We start from the raw sequence: 20,503 nt of genomic DNA, 5'->3' as shown, positions 1-20,503 counted from the left end.
GGCACCTAGTAAACGTCATGTATGAGTTTCTTAAATAAAAATTTCTCCAGGCCGGGCGCGGTGGCTCAAGCCTGTAATCCCAGCACTTTGGGAGGCCGAGACCGGCGGATCACAAGGTCAGGAGATCGAGACTATCCTGGCTAACAGGATAATCTCGTAGACGGGGTTTCACCCCGTCTCTACTAAAGAAATACAAAAAACTAGCCGGGCGAGGCTGAGGCAGGAGAATGGCGTGAACCCGGGAGGCGGAGCTTGCAGTGAGCTGAGATCCGGCCACTGCACTCCACGCCTGGGCGACAGAGCGAGACTCCGTCTAAAAAAAAAAAAAAAATTTCTCCAGAAGATACTATTAAAGACAAGAAGATATTTGGGGTTAAATGACAGTCATTGGTCATGATTACAGATTTCCTAGGATAAAAATAACATGTCCTGAAAAGGTGAAATTTAAGAAGGTAAATTTTGTTAAACCGGATGAAGGAAGAAGGGTGAAGGAAGGGGGAGTATCTATAGGTCGAATCAGATAAAATATTGGTATGGTTTGCTCTGCGTCCCCACTGAAATCTCATCTCAAATTATAATCCCCACATGTTGAGGGAGGGAACTGGTGGGAGGTGATTGGATCGTGGGGATGGTTTCCCCCATGCTGTTCTCATGATAGTGAGTGAGCTCTCATGAGATCTGATGGTTTGAAAGTGTTTGGCAGTCCCCCACTCACTCTCTATCTCTCTCCTGATGTCATGTAAGATGTGCCTTGCTTCCCCTTCACTTTCTGCCATGACTGTAAGTTTCCTGAGTTCTCCCCAGCCATGTGAAACGTGAGTCAATTAAGCCTCTTTCCTTTATAAATTACCCAGTCTCAAATAGTTCTTTGTAGCAGTGTGAAAATGAACTAATACAGACATAAATCCATAATTCTGTTCCAGAAAGCTCATCCTTCACTTTTTTTTAATCAATCCAGTACCCACACTGCTTCAAAATACAAGAGGAGAAGCTAGTTATTGGTGAGTAGGATTATAAAAATCCAAAGACCAATGGTTAGGAAATAGTTATTTGTTACATAATCTAGAGACACAAATTTTCATTCACAATGTTCCAAATGGTAAATCTACCATATTTTGCTGTTCATTTATCTGAAATACACCAGATTTATATGCTAGTTAAAGGAAACGACATCCAATAATCTGCCACATGCAAACAATTTCACAAAGATTTGAAGATACAGTTTGTTGAGACTCTGGCCATCCCTGCTTTTGAAAAACAGAAAAGAATGATAGACAATTCAGAAACATTAGGTGCCTAAAGTAATCCAAAATCATAAACATGTTCTCATTGAGGTTGTCAAAAATATCCCTCAAAAGAGCAGATGTTATTTTCTTTCTTAGATGAGTCTTTTAACTTCATGAAGGTGTTTACTCTTCAGAATTGTTTAATGAACCTGTTTCAGAAATTCTCCATTTCCTTTTATAAGAACCTCACTGCATTCAGTTTCATCATGAATTTGTTAGAAAAGACATAATAAACTTGGAGTCCATATATTTTTCAGATTTATTGATAAGCAGACTGGTTCCATTTGCAGTCTTTCTCCCATTGCACATTACCTGTAATCCTCTTCCTCAGGCCCATTAAACAAAGAATAGTTTCTTATCAATGTTTTTAAGGAACAAGGTTAAATTTGGTGAGATTCTATTTCATACAAACCCTGTACTGAAGTCATTGCACTTTTCACCAGTACTAAGTGACAGCCTGTTCTTTTTATCCAGGTTGAGGCAGTGGAGTAGCATGACGCCCCCAATAGACGGAAAGAATTATATTTAACTTTGGGCTTCTTTATATAATGTTTTCGCAATTATTTTTCAGGATCAGTTTTTTAAATCTATAAACTGAGAATTACAAAACTTTATCAATCGAATTAATATTAAAAGATAACATATATTAAGACACTTCAGAAATTATAAGATATACACATGTGAAGTATTTTTAGCCAAACATATAAATTAGTTTATATTCTTAAACACTAATTAACTGACAGAAGTTATTTTGGAAGCTACATTAAGATGATTGCTATGAAAAAATATGCAAAATATCCAGTTAGGCATAATGTGTATGTCATAATGACACTGCATAGTGACTTCCACATTTGGCAAGGCAAGGATCCTTGCATTTCCTGTGGGTGAGTGACTATCATAAAAGGTAGCTTGATTTGAACCATCTTGCCAAGGTCCTACCCAGAAAGGCCAAACTCAGCCAGAGTCTAGCAGGAGCAAGCTGGTATCTTGATGAACCAGTGGGATTGTAGGAAGTACAGAAGAGATTGTCAGAAGCCTGATTTCCTGTGTTAGGGGACTGTACACTAATGAGGCCCTCTAGCTCTCCCGGAAGAAACCATACACATGCTCCAGAATTTGGACACCAGCCTCAGAGAGGACATTAATGGCCACTCACATTAACCAGAAAAGCACAACACCCAAAGAAGAGAGAAACGCCACCTCATTCAGTTATGAATAAATATATCTATCTGCCCCTTTCCTCTTCAAATCTTTCCTCTTTCCTTCAACTGTGGAGGGACTAGAGGGATATGGGTAAAGAGCAGACACCCTCCTTTCCATGCCACACCCTGGAGCCACAAGCCTGGCCACAGTGACTAGGGAGAGAGTTTAGAGTCAGATAGGTGACTGAAGCTTTAATTAAAGTTGAGGGTTTTAATAACTAAAAGCCACCAAGAATGATGAGATCTGCCCAAAATATTACTAACAAAGGGATTCGTCTTTATCATGTCGAAAGCAGTTACTGGAAGAAATATATGTTTATAACGGAATGAGTTGGCACTCCTTAAAAAAAATCAGTTACATCACATAGGTTCATATCAATCATGTGTTCTTTATGTATGTTAGTCCTGAAAACTTATCACCAACTCATGTGACTTCCATTGATGATCATGTTGAAACTAATATTTCTAGGCAGAATGAATGAAAATTTGACTGGGCATGACAAGAACTGTATACTCTCCCTCTTCCTTTTTCTTCTCCTTTTGTTAAATGTGAATCAGTACTTTAGTAACCTGGCATGCGTTTCGGTATTAGGCAGATGTGTAGTTTCAGTTAGCCTAGATAAGTGTTTCTTGAATGTTACTGTCAGGGTATAGAACTCTCAGCTTAGAAATAAAAACTCTGAACTTTTATTGAGTATTAAACAAAGGTAATTGTTGTTTTTAAAGCAAATCGTATTATCTCTCTCTCTCTCCTTCTTCCTTTTTCTCCTACTCTCCTTCCGCCTGCATCTTTCTGCAGTTTTATCTCCCCAACTTTCCCCCAACACTCTGCACCCACTCCCACTTATGAAGGCACTAGGGAGGCTAGCAAGTCCATGGACAGAGAAGACAAACTACCAGGGAATAAACTGCTAGTCTCCCCTTCTTGCCAGTTCCTCTGATCTTTACAGTAATCATTTTGGAGCTTCCCAATACCTCCTCTTCCCCACTCCCGCTGACCCGGGCAGCCCATCCATTCTGGCTTCAGAAAGGGAAAATCCTCCCACCACTATTATGACCTGCTCACAGTGCCAAAAACTCAGATAATGATTAGCCTCTCTCTGGTCTTTCTCTTAAGTTGACTAGGAGAGAGGCAGCGGGGAAGGGCGGAAGGGACATAACGTGCCACCACCCGTCAGTAAGTCCTGTGGGGACCTATCTGGCCTCACTTGGTTTTTTTTTTTACCTCTTCTTGAATTTCAATGACAATTATAGAACATCAGAGCAGTAAAGAATCTTAGATGATTGATGATGATGATTTCATGAACCAGCAAAATATATATAATATATATTCATATACATATATATCTTCTTTTTTTAGTTTTATTTTATTTTTAATGGACAAATAATAGGTGCATGTATTATGGGGTATAACGTGATGTAGCAGTACATGTATACATTGTGGAATGATCAAATCAGGCTAATTAGCATATCCATGACCTCAAATATTTATCATTTCTTTGTGATGGGGACATTTAAACTCCTCTTTTTTAGCTATTTTGAAATATACAATACATTATTATCAACTATAGTCACCATGCTGTGCGGCAGAACATCAGATTTTTTTTTTGGCCTCCACTTTCTATAGCAGCTTTTGTGAATCTTGACCACACATCATAATTCCCTTTGGAGTGTTTATAAATCCTGATGTCCAGGGAGGAACCCCAGATCAATTACATCAGGGTTGTACACAAACTATGGTATTTCTTTTAAATAATCTTTCCTTTTGGGACTGATTTAACCTAGTTTTATCCTCTCAGGCACCTGTTTCCACCAATGAGGAAGAAGAAAAATCAGATCTCATCATTTTTGGTAGCTTAACCATTGGCAAGCAATGTAGCCTTTCTCATACCTACTGTTTAGGTTTTGAGGAACATTTGAAGAGATAATACCAGCAAAGCACTTGCAACTTTTCCTAGCACACGGCAAGGGCTTGATACATGTAAGCTACATATGTGCTATGTCTAGCTAATGGCAAAGTTCATGCATAGTGAATATTTTATCTCATTGTCATCTTTCAGAACTCTCTCTTAAAATACATGATTCCAAAATAAGGATTTGTTTAATATCACCTACTTAATAGATTTGCCTAGAGCACACTAACTTCTATAAGCATGTCTGGCTTTAAAATTCCTGGAAAGGGCTTAAAAATCAATTTAAAAACTAAGTGATTAAGCATATTTTCATAAAGATATTACTAGTTTTCATATATAGGAAGGAGCATTTATTCTCAAGTACACACACTCGAACCCATTAAAATCTTTTACCCTCTTTAGAAATACCTATGTTTCTGGAATTCTTCTATTTGAAACATTTTAAAAACCTTACTGATGGCACTAAGGGAAAAATATTATCTGAAAGGTGTTTTGTGTAAATAATACATTTTTATTCAAAATCTTAAAGAACACATATACAATAATAGATAAGAATTATTAAATCCATGTTGGCCTTATGAAATGAAGGATTATACTATGTCACCTCAATTTTAATGAACAATTATTTGAAATTTTGAACTAAATTCAGAAAAATGCATACGACAGTGGTATATAAGATTTGAAGAAAAAATAAATTTCTAACTATATTAAAACGTATAACGGATAAACGGTCTGAACATTTTTTTCTTAATTATTTTCAAAATGTGAGTAATTTTTCAGTTGCAGGTAAGATTTTTTTGTAAAACAAAAATTTCTCCCCACTCCTTTATATGAAGATTTTTCAAAGTGATTTGCCAAAAGTATGTCCTGAGACAGAGCCAGATAAGTATATGTCCCAAAAGAGAGAGTTCTGTAAAGAAGAAGTGCTCACATTCTTTTTGTAAAGCCATCTGCACACACAATGTGGTTTTCTGTTTGGATAAATTTGTTTCTGTTTATAATCTCTTGAAAATATACTTTGCAGAGTATTATGCTATAACTCAGCGTTAGAAATGTTTGCCTCCCATCACATATATTTAGAATATAAATTAAAAGATATATAAACATTTTAAAAACAAGCTTATGTTACTGATTATTTGGGCCTTTAAAAAATTCAGTTTATTTTTTAAAACAAAACAGATTTTCGTGGCATTGAGCTTACATGTCAATGACAAGTTTTGATAATGAATATTCCTGTTATTTATCTGTAAAATTGGGGGTTTGTGTATAGTTCAACCAGCTAACCAAATACTAAACATGTTTGGACATATCTCAGAAGCGACTAAATATGTCACTATAAAGATATTTATTGAGAATTATAAGGTTATTCAATTTTTATTGTTCTTAATAACATTAGACGAGTTTTTTCACACTATTTCAGCCTTGTAGATTTTTACTCTATATAGAATTATGAAAAACCTAAATATGTAGATATTTCACAACAAGCCAAAATGTGTTATTGTCTACAGAACTGCTTTGTAGCATTCCCATTTTAAGGAGCATGGTTCAAGCACTCGCTGAAATTTTCTTTTCTTTGAAAATTTAAGTTTTCCTTCAACTCCCAAATTAATTCTGTGCATGTTATTCAAAACTGTGAACATTTGATTTGACAGCAACCATCTCTCTAGCCTTTCTGTCTCTTTCCTTGCATCCAGCCCTAATAAGCTATCACCAGTCCTTACAAGAAGAGAAAGTATATGCCCAAGCAACATTCACTTTGCCTTGAACTCAGTGAGATACCATGACTAGATCTGAATTGACTTAATGTTTTAAATAAAATACAGTTATCATAGTGAGGCAATAGCCGTATAACAGAGAAAGTGATAAGCACTTTGTTCCAAGGGATTTCTCCCACAAATAATGCTAGTATAAGAAATCGAATATAATCATTTGAACTAAAAAAAGAAAAAGATCAACAAAAATGTGCATTGCCATGGTAATTTAGAACTTAACATCTTCTATAGATAGCTCTTCAGTCTTTTTAACATACGGACAAAAGGTAGGCTGTAGACTACAGTTTGTCTCTCTCTCTCTCTCTCTCTCTGTCTCTCTCTCCCTCTGTCTTAGACACACAAACACACAAGAATTAAGGCAAACTTCCAGATACTTTCATAATGATATTTTAAAACTTATAGCTCTAACTATAGTATCACAAACTACAAAAGCAAAGCAATCATCTAGATGCTTCAATAATGATCTTTTGAAAATCACAGATGTATTGCTGGATATTTTAGGAAGGATGATTTGGGGGGAGTGTGGGGCTGGATTCTGACATAGCCTAACAACCTTACTGAATCCTGGCAATAGAGATGCCATTAGCAGAGAATCTCCTCCACAGCACCCTTTCCTAGCAATCTGCTTCAGCTCTTCAGTGAATCACCACAAGGAGGTTCCACATTGAAATCGGCACATGGAGAAGTCAGAAGAAACCCACTACCCACTCTACTCTTCAGGCCTGACTGCCCAAGAGCCACCAGAGAACAACAGCACTCAACCACTCTGTCCCCATATTTCGATTAGCAGGCAAGTGATTCTAAAACTGTACACTAGAAGGATCGTAGAATACTTGGGCAAGACAGAGCTTCGTAGACTGCACAGTCCAATTTCTTCCTTACTTCTTTACTACCTAAGTTAAAATTGTCTCTCTCTCCCTACATACACACACACACACACACAGAGAGAGAGAGAGAGAGAGAGAGAGAGAGAGAGAGAGAGAGAGAACAGATGAGACAGGAAGGGTGAGAGATTTTCCTAAGGCCAGGCGGCAAGTTAGATCAGAGCTGGAATTAGAACCCAAATCTCATACCTAGAGCCAGCCAACTGCTATTCTAGACTCAGGACGAATCCGCTTCAGTGTCATGAATTCTACATATGCTAAATTGGGCATTCATATTTTATCTGAGGTTGCCTGCTATTGACTCCTAAAGGAACCCAACAAAACCACCTTTCTGAGCCTTTAATCGCTCTGCCAGTTCCAAGCTGAAAACTCAAGGCAAGTTACTTAACATCCCTGGGCTCTTTCCTCATCTAAAATTCATGGGTTGAACTGCAGACCTCGGAGGAACTTTCCAGTTACAAAAACTCTGCTTTTCATCTACTGTTTTATGCTTCATTCTTGATGTTCGCAATTTTCACTAGGTGGCAGGATTCCACCATCACATTACGAAAGGATTTTCAGATGGATGCCTGGAAGCAAAAAGAAGTTTCAAAGAAACTTCTTTCTTCACAAGGGACACTTAAAAAAAAAAAAAAAGTAAAAGCCAGAGGGAAGCAATAACTACAAAGGCAATGGCCCATGCATTTCATAAAGATCTGTACCCATTTTTAACATAAGCATAAAGTAGGAAATTAATCCCATGCTCTTGCATGTTCTTCAATACAATACTATAATTTGCAATTTGATGATGAAGTTAGATAAAAGTTTGCTTAGTTTTGTGCATTTTAAGTTTTATTTTAGCTGAATGCAATTAGAGAATACCAGATCCCCTCTGGCTAACCGGTAATGCAGGCAATCTAATGGCAATAAAAGCATAAAGCACTTTTATTAATGTGTTACAAAGTCACCTCTTAATTATAATATATTTAGATTATCTTCTAAGTTTATTTTTGAGATCTTGACTAAAAGAGTACATAAGAAGGAATACAGCACTTGGATTTTTGCATTTATTTGTCAAATCCTTAAAAGGGTATTCTTTTAAATAGATTTTATGCTATTTCATCATACTTTTAAAATTACTGCCCCAAATTGGCCTTTTCATGAATGCTGCATAATAAATGTCACTACCAACACTCTATATGAGTCCCCAAAATAGCCAAGCAAAGTAGTTATGCTGAACTGAGCGTTTCTCCTCTGCCAGAGCCAAGTGAAGTGACATGAAACAATAACTCAACTGAACGTTCTAAAATGGCCTGGAAGAAACGCTCCCCAGTGTCTTGCTGGTTGTCGGAAGAACATGGTTAACTAGGCCTTTTCCTCTGCTGATAAATATGGCATTCTTCCCACCTACCCCTCATCGATCGCAAGTTCATAACATAGGATGTGGTCCATTACTCTCCAAAGTTTCTTAGAAAACAGCTCACATCCTAGAAAAATCAACGTCCGCCGCAAAATCAAACGAATACTTAGACTTCTGCATCAGAACATGAAAACATCATCAACAGGTTGCTTTCATTCCTTCCTAGCACAGAGCCGTGACACTTCGTTCAGGTCCTACCTTTGCAACTTGTAAGGGCTGCTTCTGCTCCTTGCCACCTTGCAATCTGAACCCCCAGGGCGCCCCTCCAGTCATGGAAATGCAGATAAAATCCCCCGTGCCCATGTTTTCCTTTTAGTGGGGCAGCATGAAGAGCTTGAAATGACAGACGAAGCTTGGGTGCGGTAGAGGATGCGCACTCAGCTTCGAGCGCCTGCAGAGGACGCAGGACTTGGTAATGCAGAGCCTCCGCCGCCGCTGCTGCAGCCGCTGCCCCGGCCGCCCGCTGCGAATTTGTGCAGCTAATGGGCTCATTCTCAAGGAGGCAGAGACACTCGCAGCATCCAGGACACAGCCCACTCTTGCGTCACTCTCCTTTGCTCGGCCCACCTTCTGGGGAAGGAAAGCAGCCTCACACATAGGAGAATGTCCCCACGTGGGGAGAGGTAAGGGAAAGGAGGACGTGAGAGCCAAAGTTCTCTTGCACTAACAGATTAAATTCAAGCGGTTAAAGGTAAAAGTATGATCGAAAAACTTACATTTAATAATTCTGTAAATAGTAAAGGACACATGAAGGTCTAATCTCCACGCCGTGAATGACGTCATAAAGTATGAGCCTTGGGAATTCAACTACTAGAGAATTAGATTCTCTCAAATAAATGTTTTGAGAATTGTCACATTTTTGAATGGAATAGATAAAAAAGAGTTAAAGTGAGTTAAATTACTACTTTTCTGTCTGCAGCCTCCTGAATTATTCCTATAAGAGGAAACAAAAGAAAGCATAAACTTTTTTTAAATAAATCTCCAACTCTGAAAAGTACTTTTGTGAACCATATATTTAGAGAAGGGGGAAGAGAAGAGACAGAGAGGGAGACAGAAAGAGAGAGAATGAATATGAATTTTTCTCCTGGAGACTACATTCTTATAACTACATCTGTTGCATAGTTTTGAGTATGTTAAATTTTAACGTGTTTTGTTTTCTTCCTGCTGATCTTCCTAAACCTAAACCCAACAGTTAGTCAACTGCATAAAATATACCATGTCACCTACAGGTTTCTTATTTTTATAGTTTGTCATCCCATGTCATGAATCTGGGTGGTCCAATATAAAAGTAGATTTTGTATATTCCAAATATTTAAATGTTTTAAATCTGAATACAATCTGCCAAAAATGTACAAATGGGACATTTTAATTTTCCCACAATACTTTTGTTTTCCATAACATTCATCCACATAAAAACATACGAAATAAGGAAGAGCCTGGGAAAGTTAGTTTGTGTTACTTGTGGTACCAAACAAAAGTGATTTCCAGACACACTGCCTGTTTCAGCACTAAGAAACACTATGTATAGTAAGTTCTCACTTAAAACATCACAGATAGGTTCACGGAAACTGTGACTTTAAAACCAATTTTACCATAGACTGATTGATAAAAACAAGGTTGAGTGCCTACAGTCTATTTCTGGTCACAAAGACATCACCAAATTTCTATATAAGATTAAAACACTTCTGATATTAAACATGGAAATGTCAGCTACACGTGCATTTAAGAAAGATTAACAAAAACAAGATAATCATTGAGCCAATTTTTGGTGAATCAGTGAGTGAGGGCAGCTGTAGTAGTGGTGGATTCAATCAAGGACTAAATGTTTGCAAAGGGAAAATTACAGGGAGTACTTCCTGTCACAATGCAGTTCAAAACCATCACAAATATAGCAGGCTCACTGAGCAATTCCATACAGAATCATTTATTGTCGTTCATTTGTGTGATTATAATATATTTTATGAATTTTTATTTGACAATAATTTGCAGCCATACATTCATTCCTCCTGCAACCCACTTATTCCAATTCAGGGTCTCCAGTGGCTTGAGCCTCTCCCTGCAGCTTAGGGCGCAAGGCAGGAACCAGCCCTGGGCAGCTCTGACCGTCCCATCAGAGGGCGCACACACACACTCTCTCTCTCTCTCTCTCTCTCTCTCTCTCTCTCTCTCTCTCTCTCAGTCAGACAGGGACCATTTAGACACACCAGTTCATCTCATGAGCACAGCTTTGGGATGTAGCAGGAAACCAGAGGACCTGGAGAAAACCCATATAGACATGGGGAGAACTTTCAAACTTCATACAAACAGCGGCCCCAGCTGGAAATACATTTTTTTTCTCATCAGTGTTGTCAAGAAACAATGTTGAATAAAATGTCATTATTCAAGGACCTGTGGTACAATGAACATTTTACACAGCCCATGCTCCCCCGAAGTCAAAGGCATCAAGTGATTTTATCTGTGACTCATCACTGGAGTAAGGACAATGAAATCAGAAATTGTGGCACTGGAAGAGACCCTTCAAAGGTCATGAGGGCCAGATACTCATCCCCAGTTTGATTCGCTTCAGAAACACGAATTGACTTTCCCAAACTTTCCTTTAAACAATAGTTACAAGGGACATCATAAGATATGACACTAATTACAATATTTAAGACTTGGAACCAACCCAAATGCCCATCAGTGATAGGCTGGATAAAGAAAATGTGGCACATATACACCATGGAATACTATTCAGCCATAAAAAAAAGAGTGTGTTAATGTCCTTTGCAGGGACATGCATGAAGCTGGAAGCCATCATCCTCAGCAAACTAACACAGGAACAGTTAACCAAACACCGCATGTTCTCATTCATAAGTGGGAGTTGAACAATGAGAACACATGGACACAAGGAAGGGAACATCACACACTGGGGCCTGTTGGAGGGTGGGTGCAAGGCGAGGGAGAGCATTTGGACACATAATGCATGTGGGGCATAAAACCTAGATGACGGGTTGATGGGTGCAGCAAACCACCATGGCACATGTATACCTATGTAACAAACCTGCACATTCTGCGCATGTATGTCAGAACTTAAAGTAAAATTTTTTAAAATAAGTTCTGAAAACAAAGAAAAAAATACACTTTCGTGTTTGTTCTTTTCACTTTTTCATGTCCCTTCTGCTCCTCAACCCACTTAAGTCTAGCTTGAAATTAATGACAGTGTCCTCCTTAAATCATTTCTCTCTTAGGCTTCTGGGACCTAGCAAGCTCTAGGCTTTCCTCTTGCCTGTCTAGCCACTCTTATCAAAGATTTACTCTGTGCCAGGAACTCAAAATATAATATTGTATTTATTTTCAAAGCAACCATGCTAGATAGGTATTAGTGTTCCTCTTTTACTAGTAATTCACTATGCTTTAAATCCTAAGGGATAGAGCCAGGGTTTGAACTTTTGTCTGCCCAAATTTGTCTGCTCTAATACCTATTCTTTTTTTTTTTTTTTTTTTTTTTTTGAGATGGAGTCTCACTCTGTTGCCCAGGCTGGAGTGTGGTGCAGTGGGGTGATCTCAGCTTCAGCTCACTGCAAGCTCCGCCTCCCAGGTTCATGCCGTTCTCCTGCCTCAGCCTCCTGAGTAGCTGGACTACAGGCGTCTGCCACCACACCCGGCTAATTTTTTGTATTTTTAGTAGAGACGGGGTTTCACCGTGTTAGCCAGGATGGTCTCAATCTCCTGACCTCATGATCCACCCCTCTCGGCCTCCCAAAGTGCTGGGATTACAGGCATGAGCCACCGTGCCCGGCGTCCTAATACCTATTCTTAATCATTGCTATTCTGCCTCCAGGTCTTATGTATTCCCTGATGCTCATCTCATGCATCCAGTTATCCATTAAGACCTATGGATCTGGCCGTGCACAGTGCCTCATGCCTGTAATCCCAGCATTTGGGGAAGACAAAGTGGGCAGATCACTTGAGGTCAGGAGTTCAAGACCAGTCTGGCCAACATGGTGAAACCCTGTCTTTATTAAAAGTACAAAAATTAGCTGGGTATGGTGGGACACACCTGTAATCCCAGCTACTCGGGAGGCTGAGGCAGGAGGATCACTTGAACCTGGGAGGCAGAGGTTGCAGTGAGCCGAGATCGCACCATTGCACTCTAGCCTGGGCAATAGAGCGAGACTCCATCTGAGGAAAAAAAAAAGAAGACCTATGGATCTAACTTCTAAATAGTTTAGAAATCTGCTCCTACCCTCATTTCCTTCTCCCGAGACCACGTCTATCTCTGACCTGGACTTCAACAGTCTCCTAACTGCTATCTCTATTCCAGGCTTGTTTCCACCCTCAATTCATTTTTCACTCTAAAGCCAGGGTGAAATTTTGAAATATAATGTCTATGTTATTTTTCCTAATGGTTCAAATCATCATAGGGCTCCCAGAATAAAGTCCGAACTTTCTTACATGGAAACACTTTCTGCCTCCCACTCCCTACTTCTTCCACCTTGTTGTTTCCTACCCCTACCTTGAATTTTATGACTCAGACACACAGAAGTACTGTTCTTTTCTCAAACTTGCTTTGTTGTTTCACCTGCTTAGGCATTTTTCCGAGCTATTCAGTCCTTGCGCACACATAAATCACCTAATAATTCCTCCTCATTCTCTGGCCTCAGATTAGAGATCAAATTCTCCAGGAAGCCTTTCCCGACCTTCCCGGTGTCCAGGTTAGGTGTTCCTTCCACGTGCTACTATCAGTCTGTTCTTTCCCTCTCAGTCTAATGGTCTCTTAAATTGTCTGAATCCTATCCTAGGTTATTAACCCTGTGAGATTAAGGGTCATTGCTGAGTTATTCAGAATTCTATCCCCAAGCTAATAGTTCCTGATGAATGATTGGTGCCCAATTAATATGAGTAAAACAAATAAGAGTTCCTAGAATAAAGACATAGAAAAGAGATACAAAGTTTTCTAATTTATTTTTTTCTTTACTTTGTTAGACTTGGAACATTTTAAATAGACCAAAATTCCTCAGTTATACTCCTTAGAGACCGTGCGGAATAGGTAGTGGCCACCTCCCTAACATTCTATTTCCCATTGCTTAGTAGCTATTGGTTTAGGTATAATTGATCCTTCCACCCCAGCAGTGTGGTTGATCTAAGGCAATCAGAGTAATTCTTCCTCCTTAACACAGAGATGGATACAAAACCTAGGCCAAATCAAGGAGATTCCCTTGGCCTGAGTGATTAATTCATGTATGTGCCAATCACAGGGAAGCTCAAGACTTTTCTGGATAGTTGTCAAGGCAAGGCCCCTTGTCCATGGATATTGATTAGCAGCCAATGGAGAAAGTCAACGTGAGGACAAAACCACCACAAGGTATGTTTGGAGAGACAGTCATTCATGGGTCTCTAGTGCTTCTATATGTCTTTCTGGGTATGCCAGAATGCAACGTCCTGATGCCTTTTTTCCTGAGCCATTTCTCAGGATTATGTTTACAGCAAGCAACTTGAGAAAAAAGATAATATCTCAATCTGAAACAAAGAGCAGATTTGCTAACTCATTATTATAAAAGCAATGAATTATCTAAGCTCAGTGCCCCCTAGCTGTGATACAAACCCACTGTGTGTGTAGCATCCATCTGGGTCATATTGTGTCACGCTTATGGGACTTAGGGCAAGGTGAACTGATGCACACATGCTGATGTTTCTGCTGCTTGCAGAGCTCTGAATAATAAAGTTCTTTGTCTCTGACCCAGAAGTTTCATATGTTCTTCCAGCACCTATGAAACAGTAACAAGCTAATTTAGTAGCCTATAGGACAGTAAAATCAAATCCCAGACCCAACAGGGTGAAACTGAGAAATGAGTAGAAAAATGAAACCAGAGCCCTGATCAGAGCACACAAGCCTCCTTTTATTTTATTTGGGTTTTAGGAATAAAAGCAAGAGCAAAAAAAAAAAAAAAAAAAAAAAAAAAACTATTTTCTTAAAAACAAAGGCTAAAGTTGTGTTGACAATGGTCTTCTGGGACTAACTCTAATTCTATGCCATTTTAATGATTTAACAATGTATCAGATACTTTGTTTTATACTACCATTTATTCATTCACTTGAGTAATTATTTATTTAACAAATAATACCTATTCTATCTTTCCCCATTTTGATAATACTGTAAGATTTCTGGGCCTAACATGAACTGAGAGTGCACATTATGAAGCACATATATTCCATTAGGAATGATTTATTCTACAGTAATTTCATATTGGCTACCTATGCCTGGCTTGTGCCTCTTTTTTTTTTTTTTTTTCCTAATTCAATTTTCACTCAAAAAACATCATTACTTTCCATTTTGAGCTAATGTCTATGACTGCTTCCTAATTATCCGAAGAACTAGAAATTACTCTTCATTATGAATAAAATGGTAAAGATTTTGGAGAAAAATAAAGCATTACAGCAAGGAAGTAAACATTATTATAAAATTATGTGAAATTTAAAATGGCAAAACCAGGAAAGATGCATCATGATTTTAATATCTGAAGCAAGCCTAAGTCTTCCTGTCCTTTTAGGCCATCAAATCTTCCTGCTTATTAAAAGGCCTTTAAAAACAAAAACAAAAAACAAAAAACAAAAAAACTAGCAGGCATCTTACAGCATTAGCTAATATATTTATGTGAGTATGGTTTGAATGGCTCAACAAGTAAAAACCCCACATATTAAAGCCCCCTTAGGATACATGTCTATTAAAGCTTCATTTTCAAAAAGTATGCTTTATAAAGGTGTGTGTGGGGTGTGTGTGTGTGAGAGAGAGCACATATTTTAGGATAATGAAGATGAGATAAATAAACATATTAGGCATTTTATTTTTCCAAAAGATTGAAGGGTATTTGTCTGTAATGTCAAGGAATGAAATGACAATGCTGACTCAATGTCTATTGACTATAATTTTGCTACTTTATGTTCTTACTAAAAAATATTGCATGTTTTACATTTTAAGAAATACTGAATTATCTGAAACATCAGAAAGAGTAAAGATAATTTTTAGGGAAAAATGTAATGTCAATGAATTACTGAAAATGAAACGTAAACAATAGCTTCTATATTTTTTAAGCAATCAAATCATTTTCTCATGGGTTGTGATTATTTGGAACAGCTGCTAAATTATACCCCCCAAAATCAGTGTTAAAATTTGGAGCTTTGAAATAATGTATTTTGTTGTTGTTTCATTTTATTTCCCCCCAATAAAAAGTGACCAACAACAATAAGAGGTAAAATTATGTATAGGGGAAGAAATTAATATCCAAGACAAAGACAGCAAGGTCTTTAAATGCCATTGTTAACCTCTGAAAGAAACATGCTGGTTGGAATTAATTGCACATAACAGAACTTTATCATAAGTGCCAGATAGATAAATAGATCATCAACAGGATGGATAAACACTTGAGGACCTATATTTAATAATTATGCAACTCTCTGATTATTGGAGAAACACGCATTTATCATGGGCTGGGCACACTAGGGGCTGATGCAACTGGAATACTTGTGTGATTTCCAGGAATGAAACACGCGCCCCTCCGTGAAAAGCCATCTGAGCAGGTGGGGTGGTGCTCTGTAGCATTCCAATGAGGGAGAGAATGAGCCGTGTGAAGGAAGACGCCCTCAGGCCCTCCCCAAAACATTTTCCCTGTGATCTGTGTGCCGTCTCTCACTTGGAGGCCGCAGGTGGCTTAGGGAAAAACTACCACTGCTACTACTGCCAGTGATTTAAAGTTCTGCCACAGAGGCTTTACTTTTACACAAAGCCCAGGACTATAGCCTTGCTCCCCCTCAGGGCATAAGACAGTGTATTACTGTGCTAGGGCTCCATAACAAACACCACGGATTAGGTGGCCTAAGCAACAGAAGTTTATTCTTTCACATTTGGGGGGCTAGAAATCCGAGATCAAGGTGTCAGCAGGCTGGTTCCTTCTGAAGTCTCTCTCCTTGACTTGCAGATGGTCACTTCCCTCTGTCTTCACATGGTCTTCCCTCTGGACAGGTCTATATCTTAACCTCTTCTTATAAGAACACCATTCATATTGGATTAGGGCCCACCCTAAAGACCTCATTTTAATTTAATTATCTCTTTAAAGACCCTTTCACAAACACAGTCATGTTCTGTTTTTACTAATAAATATTGCATGTTTTATATTTTAAGTAATACTGAATTACCTGAAATATCAGAAAGAGTCAAGATAATTTTTAAGGAAAAATGTAATGTCAATGAATTACTCAAAATAGAATTTAAATAGTGGCTTTCATAATTTTTTTTTTTTTTTTTGAGATAGAGTCTTGCTGTGCTGCCCAGGCTGGAGTGCAGTGGCACAATCTCAGCCCACTGCAACCTCCACCTCCCGGATTCAAGCAATTCCCTGCCTCAGCCTCCCGAGTAGCTGGGATTACAGGCGCCTGCCACCATGCCCAGCTAATTTTTGTATTTTTAGTAGAGATGGGGTTTCACCATCTTGGCCAGGCTGGTCTGAACTCCTGACCTCATGATCCACCTGCCTTGGCCTCCCAAAGTGCTGGGATTATAGGCGTGAGCCACCGCACCCAGCCAGCTTCTATGATTTTAAATGAACAAAATCATTTTTTTCATGGGTCATGATTATGTAGAACTGCCACTAAATTTTACCCCTCAAAATCAGTGTTAAAATCTGGAGCTTTGAGGTACTGGGGATTAGGTCTTCAACATACGAACTTGGAGGGACATAATTCCCCCCATAACAGGAAGGCACAGCATACAGATAGCCAAACTGCCTATTAGTTTATTTCCAACGCACACAAAGTATATAAAATGAGCATGACAGAATAATTTTTCAGATTTTGATCATTTTGTTGGTCCTTCTTCTATTCCGATCTAGTAGTCAGACCCTTATAATTTCCTTACCTCAGGGACTTTTGCTGAGCAGGAAAAGAAGGTGGTAACAGTGATTCCCAGTTTTGTAAGGCCTAACCTTCATGAAATGATAATGCGAGGAGTCTCAGAGGGAGAGGAAAGAAAGGGGAGCACCACTGAGAGAAGGAAGGAAGGACTCCATCCCAACAGGGATGGTCTGCTGCACCTGGGCCTCTTATGTAATGCAGACCTCCATGCTGCTGACAGGCGACAGGCCTCAGACGACAATGGCTGCAGGGTTTCGGGAGGAGGTGGACATCAAGGGCAGGCTGCCAACCCCGCCAACATTCTTCAGCCACACGCATGTCACAAAAGCTGCAGTTAGGTACCTGACTGCCAGCCAAGACCACTGACAGTTCAGTGACCAGTGAGGGCAAATGATTGATTACCTGCTGCTCTGTTGAACCCCAAGACCTTTGCAGCCGCTGGTGTTTTAGTCTGTTCAGACTGCCATAACAGAATGTCATACACTGGGCGATTTAAACCACAGAAATGTATTTCCCACAGGTCTGGCAGCTGGGAAGTCCAAGATCAAAGTGCTGCTAGGTCCAGTGTCTGCTGAGGGCCCTCTTCCTGGTTTGTAGATGACTGTTTTCTCATTGTGTCCTCACATAGCAGAAACATAGAGAAAGATCATCTCTCTTGTATCTCTCTTCTTACAAGGGCACTAATCCATTCACAAGGGCTCTATCCTCATGAGCTAGTTACCTTCCAAAGGCCCCACTTCCAAATATATACTGGGGATTAGGATTCAACATATGAATTTTGGAGGAGACAAAAACGTTCAGTTCATAGAGCCTGGAGAAGAGGGGGCCCTAACCATGTCTGAATTGGCATTTCCACCAACTCAGTGAGATGGAGAACTAGGGCTGAAGTAAATTGATTTAAGTGATAAAATAATATTCTTTTTGTTTTATTTCATTTTAGCTATTTATTTTTTAACTTTTATTTTAGGTTCAGGGGTACATGTGCAATTTGTTATACAGGTAAGTTGCATATCATAGGACTTTGTGCATAGATTATTTTGTCACCCAGGTAATAAGTATAGTGCATAGGTGGTTTTTCAATCCTCCCCCTCCCCCTACCCTCCACCCTCAAGTAGGCCCTGATATCTATTGTTCCCCTTTTTGTGTCAATGTGTACTCAAAGTTTAGCTCCCACTTACAAATGAGAACATGCGATATTTGGTTTTCTGTTCTGTGTTAGTTTGCTGAGGATAATGGCCTCCAGCTCCATCCATGTTGCTGCAAAGGACATAATCTCCTTCTTTTTATGGCTGGATAGTATTCCTTTTTGTATATGTATCATATTTTTAAATCTAGTCTAATGTTGACGGATATTTAGATTGATTCCATGTCGTTGCTGTTGTGAACAGTGCTGCAATGAACATTCACATGTACGTGTCTTTATGGTAGAACAATTTATATTCCTTTGGGTATATACCCAATAATGGAATTGCTGGGCTGAATGGTAATTCTGTTTTAAGTTTTTTGAGGAATTGCCACACTGCTCTTCACAATGTCTGGATTAATTTACACTCCCACCAGCAGTGTGTAAGTGTTCCCTTTTCTCCACAACCTCACCAGGATCTGTTATTTTTTGACTTTTTAATAATAGCCATTCTGACTGGTGCAAGATGGTATTTCATTGTGGTGCTGATTTGCATGTCTGTAATGATCGATGATGTTGATCTTCTTTTCATATGCTTGTTGGCCACGTGTATGTCTTCTTTTGAAAAGTGTTCACGTCCTCTGCCCACTTTTTAACAGGGTTGTTCAGTTTTTGCTTGTAAATTTGTTTAAGTTCCTTACGGATTCTTATTAGGCCTTTTTCAGATGCATAGTTTGCAAATATTTTCTCCCATTCTGTAGGTTGTGTGTTTACTCTCTTAATAGTTTCTTTTGCTGTGCAGAAGCTCTTTAGTTTAATTAGGTCCCATTTGTCAATTTCTGTTTTTGTAAAAATTGCTTTTGGTGTCTTCCTCATGAAATTTGCCTTGTTCTATATCCAGAAAGGTATTTCCTAGGTTATCTTCCAGGGTTTTTATAGTTTCGGGTTTGATATTTAATCCATCTTGAGTTGATTTTTTTGTTTATGGTGTAAAGAAGGGGTAAAATAATATTCTTGAGCAAACTAAAAACACATTTATGTGCTTTTAAGTTTATAGTTCATTCATTCATTTGAAAAGCGTCTGAAGGTCAGATGCAGTGGCTCCCTGTAATCCCAGCATTTCTGGAGGCTGAGGCAGGAGTGTCGCTTGGGCCCAGGATTTCAAGACCAGCCTAGGCAACATACAGAGAGCTTGTCTCTACAACAAAAAACATTTTTTTTTAATTAGCTGGGCATAGTGAGCATCGTGGCATGTACCTGTAGTCCCAGCTACTCAGGGGGCTGAGGTTGGAGGATTGCTTGAGCCTGGGAGGTCAAGGTTGCAGTGAACCATGATCATGCCACTGCACTCCAGTGCAACAGAGCAAGATCCTGTCCCAAAAAAAAGAAGGAAGACAAAAGAAAAGAAAAGAAAAGGGAGAGAGAGAGAAAGGAAGAAAGAAAAAGAAAGAAAGAAAGAGAAAGAAGATAGAAAGAAAGAGAAAGAAAGAAAGAGGGAAGGAAGAAAGGAAGGAAAGAAGAAAGAAAAGAAAGAAAGAAAGAAAGAAAGAAAGAAAGAAAGAAAGAAAGAAAGAAAGAAAGAAAGAAAGAAAGAAAGAGAAAGAAAGAAAGAAAAAGAAAGAAAGGGAAAGAAAAGAAAGAAAAGAAGGGGGAGGAGGAGGGAGGGAGGGAGGGATGGAGGGAGGGATGAAGGAAGGAAGGAAGGAAGGAAAGAAAGAGGGAAAAGTATCTGAACAAATAAATGCTGGGTGCTCTTCTAAGTTCAGGTGACATACCAATGAACCACAAAGGAAAGATGCCTCTTCCCTTGGAGACTGCATTTTACTGGAGAAGCCAGACAGTAAATAAGTAAACAAAAGTGTTTCAGAGAGAAATGAGGGTTAACAAAGAAATAAAGCAGTGTGATATGGCAGAGAGTGATGGGAGTAATATAACACATAATGTGATCAAAAAACCCTCCCTGAGCTGAGACGCAAATAGCTGAGACACAAACTGACAAGGAGATAGTAACTTGAAAAGCAGAAGAGTGGGAGGCAGG

The 20,503-nt window shown here is 38.9% G+C and overlaps 1 protein-coding gene and 1 long non-coding RNA gene across 6 annotated transcripts in view; both read right to left on the bottom strand.

Moving 5' to 3' along the window:
• SYNPO2 (synaptopodin 2) overlaps positions 1–8,944 on the bottom strand; it is a 171,807-nt gene extending 162,863 nt beyond the window's left edge. For all 5 annotated transcript variants that reach the window (XR_013417282.1, XR_003729764.2, XM_015139136.3 and 2 more), the window contains exon 1: positions 8,655–8,944. Coding sequence is in view for 3 of the 5 variants with exons in the window: in XM_015139136.3 (XP_014994622.3) it covers positions 8,655–8,759 (105 nt within the window). In the remaining 2 variants the exon portion in view is untranslated. The remainder of the gene's footprint in view (positions 1–8,654) is intronic.
• Positions 8,945–17,206: 8,262 nt separating this feature from the next.
• The window catches only part of LOC144340834 (uncharacterized), a 47,691-nt gene continuing 44,394 nt past the window's right edge, over positions 17,207–20,503 (bottom strand). The window contains exon 2 of the long non-coding RNA XR_013417281.1: positions 17,207–19,663. This is a non-coding gene — a long non-coding RNA (uncharacterized LOC144340834). The remainder of the gene's footprint in view (positions 19,664–20,503) is intronic.

This window comes from Macaca mulatta, chromosome 5, assembly GCF_049350105.2.
Source record: "Macaca mulatta isolate MMU2019108-1 chromosome 5, T2T-MMU8v2.0, whole genome shotgun sequence".
NCBI lineage: Eukaryota > Metazoa > Chordata > Mammalia > Primates > Cercopithecidae > Macaca > Macaca mulatta.
The sequence above is the reverse complement of the archived record's forward strand: the minus strand, read 5'-3'. Positions and strand labels throughout refer to the sequence as shown.